This window comes from Rhipicephalus sanguineus, unplaced genomic scaffold (genome assembly GCF_013339695.2).
Source record: "Rhipicephalus sanguineus isolate Rsan-2018 unplaced genomic scaffold, BIME_Rsan_1.4 Seq6078, whole genome shotgun sequence".
NCBI classification, from domain to species: domain Eukaryota; kingdom Metazoa; phylum Arthropoda; class Arachnida; order Ixodida; family Ixodidae; genus Rhipicephalus; species Rhipicephalus sanguineus.
The window spans coordinates 27177-36757 of record NW_023615614.1 but is presented as its reverse complement, the minus strand read 5'-3'; the positions used below and the strand labels follow the sequence as shown (position 1 = coordinate 36757).

The 9581-nt window shown below is 47.4% G+C and overlaps 1 protein-coding gene across 2 annotated transcripts; it reads left to right on the top strand.

Annotated features, from left to right (window-relative positions):
• The first annotated feature begins 2983 nt into the window (after window positions 1–2983).
• On the top strand, window positions 2984–6454 carry LOC119377894 (uncharacterized). 2 transcript variants are annotated; one of them, XM_049411663.1, is made up of 3 exons: window positions 2984–3843; window positions 4327–4426; window positions 5875–6454. In XM_049411663.1, exons 1-3 carry the CDS (start codon window positions 3367–3369, stop codon window positions 6351–6353), a joined length of 1056 nt encoding a protein of 351 aa, XP_049267620.1. In that variant the 5' UTR covers window positions 2984–3366; the 3' UTR covers window positions 6354–6454. The 2 variants fall into 2 exon arrangements, with proteins under 2 accessions (XP_049267620.1, XP_049267621.1); XM_049411664.1 differs by lacking the exon at window positions 4327–4426.
• The last annotated feature ends 3127 nt before the right edge of the window (window positions 6455–9581 follow it).

The following is a 9581-nucleotide window of genomic DNA, read 5'->3' as shown; positions in this document are numbered from 1 at the left end:
TTTATTTGTGACCTTATATTTTATTGGAATTCATTGTGTGGCTGTGTTTATCGTCTTCATTTTTTCCTCTGTGAACTTTAAGTATACTAGCAACCCGTTTTCATTTACTTCACCATGAACTGGATTACTTTAGCTACATGCATATGCTCCTGTTTCTTCCATTTTGTGCACTATTTCATGTATTGCCCGAGTGTCACTGTTAGGAAAATGGTACAGTGGACCTATGTGGCAGAATACTTAGTGGGAGACACTTCCAGGCCTAGAGTTCTTTGTTTCAATGCACTGAAGCATTATCTCGGCAGGCAAGTAGAATACCACACATACAAGCTTGCTGTTGTCTTGATTCAGGTAGCTTAATTATTGTGCTTTGTTATAACATTTATGCACCGATAAGCAGATGCTTTGGTCTTTGCATATGCTTTCATCTAAGTGAAGTGCTCCGTCTTCATTACGTGTCGCCTAGTTTACCTTTCCTGCTTGAGTGGGTGTTGCAGTAGTTCTGGGCCAAGAAAATAGTGTCGATTCTTTGCTTCCATGCCCCCACAAATTTTTCCTTCAAGGGTGGCACTGTATTTTTCTTTTTTAAACGTTTCGCCTCCTCAATCCTTGTGTACCTTGGCAGGTCTGTCATGTGCTTTCTTAGTGTAATGAAGAAGTGTGTGCACCCTGCAGAGCTGCGCAGCTAAATCCCTACTGACATCCCCAGTCACCAGCCCATTGACGTCACGACAAAGCTGTTGTTAAGACCATGGCCCACCAGACTTCTCCATGACCACAGGACTCGGTCCATTCCATTGCCCTAGCCCTTCTTTAAACACACACCACCCATGATTCCAGCGCACACGAGTTATGTCATTTCCCTGGCACACAGCGGACAATTGGCCCATCTTTGTGTGGTCTGCCCCAGCAAAAAGTTGTGGCAACCTGTGCTGCTGCCGACTACCCCACTACATCCACGAGCACGACCATGTCACATCTGCATATGACCAACGCATTTCTCATGTGCTTCAGTCTGCAAGTTTCCACTTTTCCTAGCCCAAGCCTACAATGTAGGCTCCTGACCCACCGTTCTCCTTTCTCCCTCATCTTCCCACCTTCCCCAATGTGTCCCATGTCCCTATACTATGGCATTGAAAAACTAAGTAGTGCGGTTCCTGATGCGAGAATTGCATCATCTCACAAAGCTCAAGCCCTCATCTTTTACACGCCAAATGTAATCGATGTTGTTCTTGAAGGTGTCTCTGTCTTCAGCCTCTTGATACAGGTGCTGCCATATCTGTAATTGCCGAAGAACTGTGCTGCTCAACATGAAAAGCCACGACGTCCTTCTTTGGTCCATTTCTTCGCACAGCCACAGCATACGACCCACCGGTGACTGCGTGTACTGCCAGACTTGTAATTCAAGGAGTCGAGAGCATGTACAGCCAAGTTTGACTACAGTCAACTTTTGTTGGTACTTTCCCACTGTTCATTTAGGTTGGGATTTTCTCTCCCATCCTTCAGGCCATCATTTATTGCGCTTATGCTGAAGTTGTCTTCTCTCCACCTGACAATATCCCTTTTCCTGTGTCAAGTTCATCACTGACGACATCAAGATCTCTCCCCACGCATCTATCCTGGCACCTCTATTATGTTCCGCTGCCTCCGACCGCTAACACACTCTTCACTCCTTCCACTGCTTTTGTTCATCACCTCTCAATGCTCCCAACTGACTGGTTCTGCTTGCCCTTCAAGCTGATGTGGCTTATTTGTGTGCAACTAATTCGCTCACCGATTACATCGCTTCACGGTGAATGTCTCGGCATTGTGGAAACCTTGCGATACCATCACTGTGTTGCATGTCCTGATCGATCATCGGAGGTTAACACCCTCTTCTGCAGTCCCCTAACTGCCTGTAGACATTTTGAACTCTGTCATCGACGATGGCTTAAATCTGAAGCAATGCCGTGAGCTTCTATACTCATTGACTAATTTCGCTCAGCTTTCTACCGCCACAGCACTTCTCTAGGGTGCATGTGGACTGTATGCCACCACATAAACACGGATGCTTAGTCACCACCGCTACAGCAGCGACAATACCACACGTCGTCGACAGGGTGCTGCATCATTGATGAGCAAGTAGGCGACCAGTAAAGTGTTGTGTCACTCGGCTGCGCAACAGTCCATGGGCATCAGCAATTGTTTTAGCTGAATAAGGATAGCTTGATATGCTTCTGCACGGTTTATCATCGCTTACACAAGATAACCTGAAACGATGTTCACCCATTGTTGTGGGATCGAGGACACCATAAACTTACGAGGTGCAGAGTTCTTTTTTCTCGTGATCTACATTCTGGCAATTGGCAAGTGCCTACGGATGCAGATGATGGGTTTCAAGCTGCTTTTATCCCACCTGATCGCTTATCCAAATCATAATGTGATGCCATTTGGTCTTTGCAATGTTCCCAAAAACATTTGTGTGCATCATGGACACATTTATGCAAGGCCGCAAATGGAACATGTGCTCATGCTACTTGGATGATTTGGTGATATTTGCACCAGATTTTTCTACTCGCTTTCATAGATTGGAAGAGGTCTTGCGCTGGCAACTTGAACAAATGTTGCTTGGGTGTGCAAGCTGACAATTCTTGGACATGTTGTGTCGAAGGGCGCCGTTCTCCCTCATTCCACTAAGCTATGTACTGTCGAAGAATTCCAGAAGCCCATGTCTCTAAAAGATTTGTGTACTTAGGACTTCACTCATACCTACACGGCTTCAGTTGCAATTTTGCCCTTAATATGGCTGCTCTGACAGACCTGCTTCAGGGAAAACCCAACCTATCTGTGTAGTCAGCTTGCGATCATACCTTTGCGACGCTACTTTGCCTACTATCAACACCACTGAGCACCATTTCGAAACAAGTGCTCCCATGGAATCCAAAATCCACACGGGTGCTAGTGGTGTTGGTCTTGGCACTGTCATCACCCAACAAAAACCCCTCTTACCAAAGAGTAGTCGAAATCTGTCGCATCCAAGAGCAAGGCGAGGAGCAGTTTCGACAGATACGTGGCACCACTGAAGGCGCTGAAACTGCAGCCGTAAATGCGTTGGCCAGAGTAACAAAGCCATGTAACAAATGTGGCTACAAAGTTCACCGCGGCAGCCGCTGCCCATCAACAGGAAAAGCGTGCAAGAAATGCGGAGGATTGAATCATTTCGCCCAAGCATGCTCACAGTCATCCTTCTTGCACAGCGAAGATGCAAAGCGCAGGGAAATACGAGAGCTACATGTTGACGAAAGGTCAGATTTTTTTCTGGACGCTTTAACTGTGAACGCACTCGCTAGCGACCAGTGGACCGCGACAGTTTCCATTGAAGGCCGTCCGATGGTCTGCAAACTTGATACTGGGGCAAACTGTTGTGTGATTTCAAAGGAAGATGTTTTGTCGCTTCCGAGAAAGACTCGTGAAGCCTGCCGAGCCACGTTAACGAGTTTTTTCGGCCACAAAACGACTGCGCAGTTTAAAGTAAAGTTGTCGCTATCCGTGAACGATAAACAGCACGATGAAACCTTCTTCGTCATTGAGCAAAACGTGCCGGTGACCCTCAGCGGAGCAGCAGCAGAAAGCCTTGGCTTGATTTATCGCGTTGATAGCGTCGAGACGCAGCAACTCTACCCGGAGGCTCAGCCCTTCACCGATGTTTTCACAGGATTGGGACAGCTGAAAAATTTTGAGTACGAAATGAAGCTCAAACCCGGCGCCGTCGGTGTTGTTGTGCCAGCCAGAAGGGTTCCGGTCGCCATTGAAGAAAAAGTAAAGGCCGAACTTCAACGCATGGAGGAGCACAACGTCATAACCAAGGTAACCGAACCAACAGAATGGTCAAGCTATATGGTAGCCGTAGTTAAAGGTGATAAAGTAAGAATTTGTCTCGACCCAACGGAGCTTAACAAGGTTATTCTGCGGGAACACTACCCTATGCCTGTTCTAGAAGAGGTCGCGCAACGACTAGCTGGAGCTAAATATTTTTCTACCTTGGACGCAACATCCGGGTTCTGGCAAATAAAACTTTCTGACAGCAGCTCCAGATTGTGCACAATGAGCACGCCCTACGGGCGCTATCGGTTTATCCGCATGCCTTTTGGAATTGCTTCCGCCCCGGAAATATTTCAAGCAGCCATGCACCGCCTCTTGGAGGGCCTGTCTGGAGTAGCGGTTGTAATGGACGACATATTAGTCTGGGGCACAACGAAGGAAGAACATGACAACAACTTGACCAGGGTGCTTGCACGCTGCCGTGAGCACAACCTCCGTCTGAACTCACAGAAATGTGTCTTTTTGCAGGAGCAAGTTCGCTACTTGGGACACGTTTTCACCACGCAAGGACTGAGCCTGGGACCCGATCGCGTCCAAGCCATTTTGGACATGCCAGCGCCAAGTAACAGTAAGGAATTGAAGTCTTCCTCGGAACGATGAATTACGTGCAGCGCTTCATTCCTCGAATGTCTGTACTCACCGCACCACTTAGAACATTGCTGCGCAAAGATATTGCCTGGGTCTGGACAGAAAAAGAGCAATGCAGCTTCAATGAGCTGCGCCAAGCCTCAGTAACAGCGCCAGTGATTGCTTACTTCGATCCGAAAAAGCCAGTCACCCTCTCTGTTGACGCCAGCCACATGGGCGTTGGCGCCGTTCTGATACAAGACGGTCGCCCTATCGCTTTCTCGTCTAGATCGCTCAGCGATGCTCAAACGAGGTACGCGCAGTTCGAAAAGGAAGCTCTGGCGATTGTGCATGGCTGCGAAAAATTTCACGACTATATTTTCGGCCAATCTGAGGTTACGGTGGAAACCGACCATCGTCCGTTGGTGCCAATTTTCAGTAAACCACTTCACCAGTGCCCACTTAGACTGCAACGAATGCGACTGACATTGCAGCGATACGCCATTAATCTACTGTACAAGCCAGGAAAAGAGCTGTTTTTGGCTGATGCGCTCTCTCGTTTCCCAAGCAAGGCGTTATTGACGGAAGAAACCGAGCGCTTCAATGTTAACGTCATTGCCCTTGTTCCAGCTTCTGAGCGTCGCCTCGAGGAACTACGTGTGGCAACCGCCAAGGATCCTGCTCTGTCGACCATCCGATTCCTATGCCGAGACTGACTGGCCGGAAAACAAAGAGGACGTCCCAGCATGTGCCAGGCCATTTTGGGCGTATCGAGAAGAGATGCATACACAAGATGGCCTCGTCTTTCGCAGCAACAAGGTAACCGTACCAAGCGCTAAGAGAGCTGAAATCCTTCGGCTTCTTCATCTGGCCCACTCGGGGGCGGAAAAGATAAAAATTCGGGCTAGGAGTGTCATGTTTTGGCCATCCATGTCGAGTGACATTGACCAGGTTGCAGCATCATGCAAAGTTTGCCAGGCTCACCAAAAGCAAAACACTAAGATGCCTCTACTGTCGCATGATGTCCCCAGTCTGCCATGGGAAATGGTTGGCATGGACTTATTCCATCACGGTGGTAAAGAGTTTGCCTTAATTGTAGACTTCTACTCCTTTTATTTTGAAATAAAGGAGTTTCGATACACAACAGCCCGGCACTTGAAGGAGTGGTGCGCGAAAGTTTTCTCTGTCCACGGCTTACCAGTGAAGCTCTGTAGTGACAACGGGCCCCCTTTTAGTAGCCAAGAGTTCCGTGAATTTCTGCATGAACTAGGAGTCACCCACGTGACGTCAAGCCCTTATCACCCTCGCGCAAATGGCATGGCCGAAAGGGCAGTTCAAGAAGCGAAAACGCTGCTGAAGAAGTGTTCGTATAACAGCCCAGACTTCCATTTAGCTCTGCTTGAGTTGCGCAATACTCCACGTGATGCTATTCTGATGTCACCTGTGCAGAGGCTGATGGGTCGACAGACGAGAACACTGCTCCCGGTTCCCTCCTGCCACCTGAAGCCGGCACCATTGCCCAGCAGGAAGGTGCACTCCCGTCTCCAGGAGATTCGCCACAAGCAGAAGGTCTACTACAATCGAGGTGCTCGGGACCTGCGCGCCCTCTCACCGGGTCAGAGGGCCTCGTTGTACGACACGCACACACGGACGTGGTCCCCGGTCGTTGTGCTGGGATCAGCGGGAGCTCCACGCTCCGTACTGGTAAAACAGAAGATGGCCGAGAAATGCGACGCACACGGGAACATCTCCGGGAGGTTCCAGAGCTACCATGCCCCGACACTACCACAACTCCTTCCTCAGGCTTGCCAGGCTCGGGACCCGTTCCAGAGCCGCCACTACCACGGAGAAGCACTCGGGAACGTCGCGAGCCTCGTCGGTACCCCATGCCAGAGCGACCTATATTGCCCCAAGGAAGGAAGATGTAACCGAGTTGGCACGGCCGCGATAGCGAGCGCAAGCTGTCGCTCCTACGTAAGCGTGACGTCACCCGCCTGGCCTACTTAAACTCGTCACTATAGGCAATAAACGTTGTTCGACCCATGACATCGTCTCGTACACACTAGTGATGCAACCCAGACAACTGAGTGCTCACATATGTGCCACTTTTCACGCTGACTGACCCTCGGTGTGCACACGCTGGCCTGTTGAAGACTTACGCCAGACTTTGTCTTAGGTTTTATTGGCACATCATGTACAGTAGTACTCACGGATTGAAACACAACATTTTTTATAACGACTACTATGAGCAATTGCTTGTGATAACGTCATGTCGCTGCAAACCTGGCTGCTAGAGGTAATGTTGGCTCTGATGTGTGAGTCAATTACACTGATGTGACACAAACTGTAGACGCTGGAAATCGAAGTATGAGCATTACTTAGCCCTAAATTTTTGCATTTCAATCCGTGAATACTGTACACCTTAAAAAGTATGTTTGATTTTGCACGGAGTGCTAACACCGCAAGCCTGATTCTGCCGTGCCCAATGCCACCCTTTGTTTGGGTTGGAATAGATCTTTACGGTCTGCTGCCATACACATCTGCTGGAAATCGCTGTGTTATTGTGGCTATATACCACCTTATTAGGCAAGCAGAAACAGTCACTCTGCCGGCCACAACAGCTCATGATGTTGCTTTGTTCCTGCTTCAACGCTTTCTTTTACATCGCAGTGGTTCCCGCGAACTCCTGAGCAACCAAGGCTGCGCCTTCCTTGCGGATGTTATTTAAATACTTGTTGCCGAATGCCATGTTATTCACTGCAGTACTGCTGCATATTGCCTGCAAACAGCACGAGGGAGCCCTTTAACCGAACTCTTGGTGGCATGCCTTCAATGTATTTCGCCTCACACACCAACTCTGACCTCGTTCTTTCCTGTGTAACATACGCCTACGATACGGCACCACAGGCGACGACAGGCTTTTGTCCTTTCTTTTTACTTTACGGTTGAGAACCTTCATTCCCGTTTGACATTATTCTTCCTTACCCTGCTTCGGACTCGTCAGACGACACACCGATTTCTGAAGCTGCTTGATATGCAGAAGAATGTCTGCAACTAGCTCGCTCCCTTACTGCTCAAGAACAAGCGCTAATGGTGTCATGGTGACTGGTGGCCATACCCCCAGTTTATGCCTCACTCTCTTGTTTGGCTGTGATGCCTCCTACTTCTATGCCAGGTGTCTCCTTGAAGTTTGTTACCAAATACCATGTGCAGCCATGGTATTAACAAACATCTCCCGTGAACTACCTCGTTGAACCTCTCACAGCCACTATGGGCCTGCTTTGCTGAGGCTGCGAAACTGTTCTCATAGATGACCTCAAACCGTATCCCAAGCACCTTGCTCTCATGATGCTTTAGACTAACTAAATGGATCCGTCTTCAGCGAAGGGGAAGATGTAATGAAATTTGCCCTTCAGAACTCTGCCAACAACGCTATGCAGGAGTTCTTGCTATGCTGGATGTTCTTGCTGCTTAGAGTTGCTAGGCCTACACTGTCGCATCTTCCACATCGTGTTTCGGTCCTTATATTTGAAACATTTCTAGGCTCTGTTGATTCTAGTCGATGATTGTATGAACTACCTTGTGTGTTAGAAAAAGATGTTTGAGTGTATGAAGTTTGTTCACCACTGCCATACTTGTTGGTCATATGCTGTCTGTTGCTTAACGTTAAAGTTTACACACACTACACAGACGTGTTTTAGCCCTGTCATGCTCATTAATTTTTACACCGAATGTTTTTGTACAATGATGAGTACTTGTGATGCGTCTGGGATGAAGAGACGTGTCACATGCTGTGCAAGGTTTCATTGCTGTCCTGTGAAATATGTGTACCGACATTATATGACTCAGTATGCATATTTATTCCCATTTTGTCCGTGCAGTTCAGTTATGACATTTCTGCTCTAGAATGGTCAGAACATTAGTTTGCAAAAAAATGTATATTTATTCACTACATGTTGATCACGATGATGGACATTACTTATACTGAAGTACAAATAAAAATTATGTTGGTCATGGAGCCTGAACTGTATATATGATGTCATGAGGACAAAGGCAAAGCATGATGCTCCCCAAAGGAAGAATGGTCATGGAAAGTACATGTGCGCACTGATATATGCCACATAAATAAATGCATTTAATGATTCTCTGTACCCTTGTATTACAGTTGTACATAGCCATACTGAATATTGATCTTAAGCGTCCAATTTCTAAATTACGGAACAAACAAGAAACATTAATTTTATTGTAACACAACCATAGGTCGTCGAAAAATGTAGAGCTCACTCAGACTGGCTCAATAAATATACATGTATTTTGCGCTTAGGGTTCACTCGGATTCAGACTCGCCAAGATTTTCCTCAAATGTGGACTCGCTGGACTCAGATTTACTAAATTTTTTCTCAGCCAGACTCACTAAGACTCAAACTCGCCAATATGTTACTCACCTGTACTAAGACTCGCGTCTCAATCCGAGTCTGAGTGAGACTTTGTGAATCAACTCACGAGTCCGTTGGCATACATTTAACTTTTCGGACCATGGTGTCAATGCTCTTTAACGCCACCATCTGACATAACTGGTGCTCTACTTGGCGCCTTTTGATCTCTTACCTTCAAGTGCGAGTTATCAGTGGCGACCAATCCAGTAAGGACATTTATACTAAAAGGAATGACTCAAACAAGATCTTTTTGTCAAGAACTTACTGTGAAAGAGGTTTCAAGGGGGAGGTCAAAGCAGCGCCTCCCTGCCCCCCCCCCCCCTATTACTCAGGCCTTTGATCAATGCATAGTGAGCTGGTGTACGAATGCTAGTCCATTAAAGTACGTGTGAGTAGACGTGTGTATAAACGTGAGCCTATATAAGGCTGATAGTAATTCTGAAGTTGAGTATATAGGACCACAGGTCAGCAAAATATGTAGAGCTCACTCAGAGTCGCTAAACAACTCTATTTTGCGCTTAGGGCACACTTGGACTCAGACTCACCAAAATTTTCTTCAAGCGGACGTACTGAGACTCAGATTTAATAAAATTTTTCTAAACCGGACTCACTTGGACTCAAACTCGCCAATATGTTACTCACCCGTACTCACTCAGACTCATGGCTTGATCCGAGTCCGAGTGAGTCAGAGTGAGTTGACTGATGAGTAATTCTGCCGAC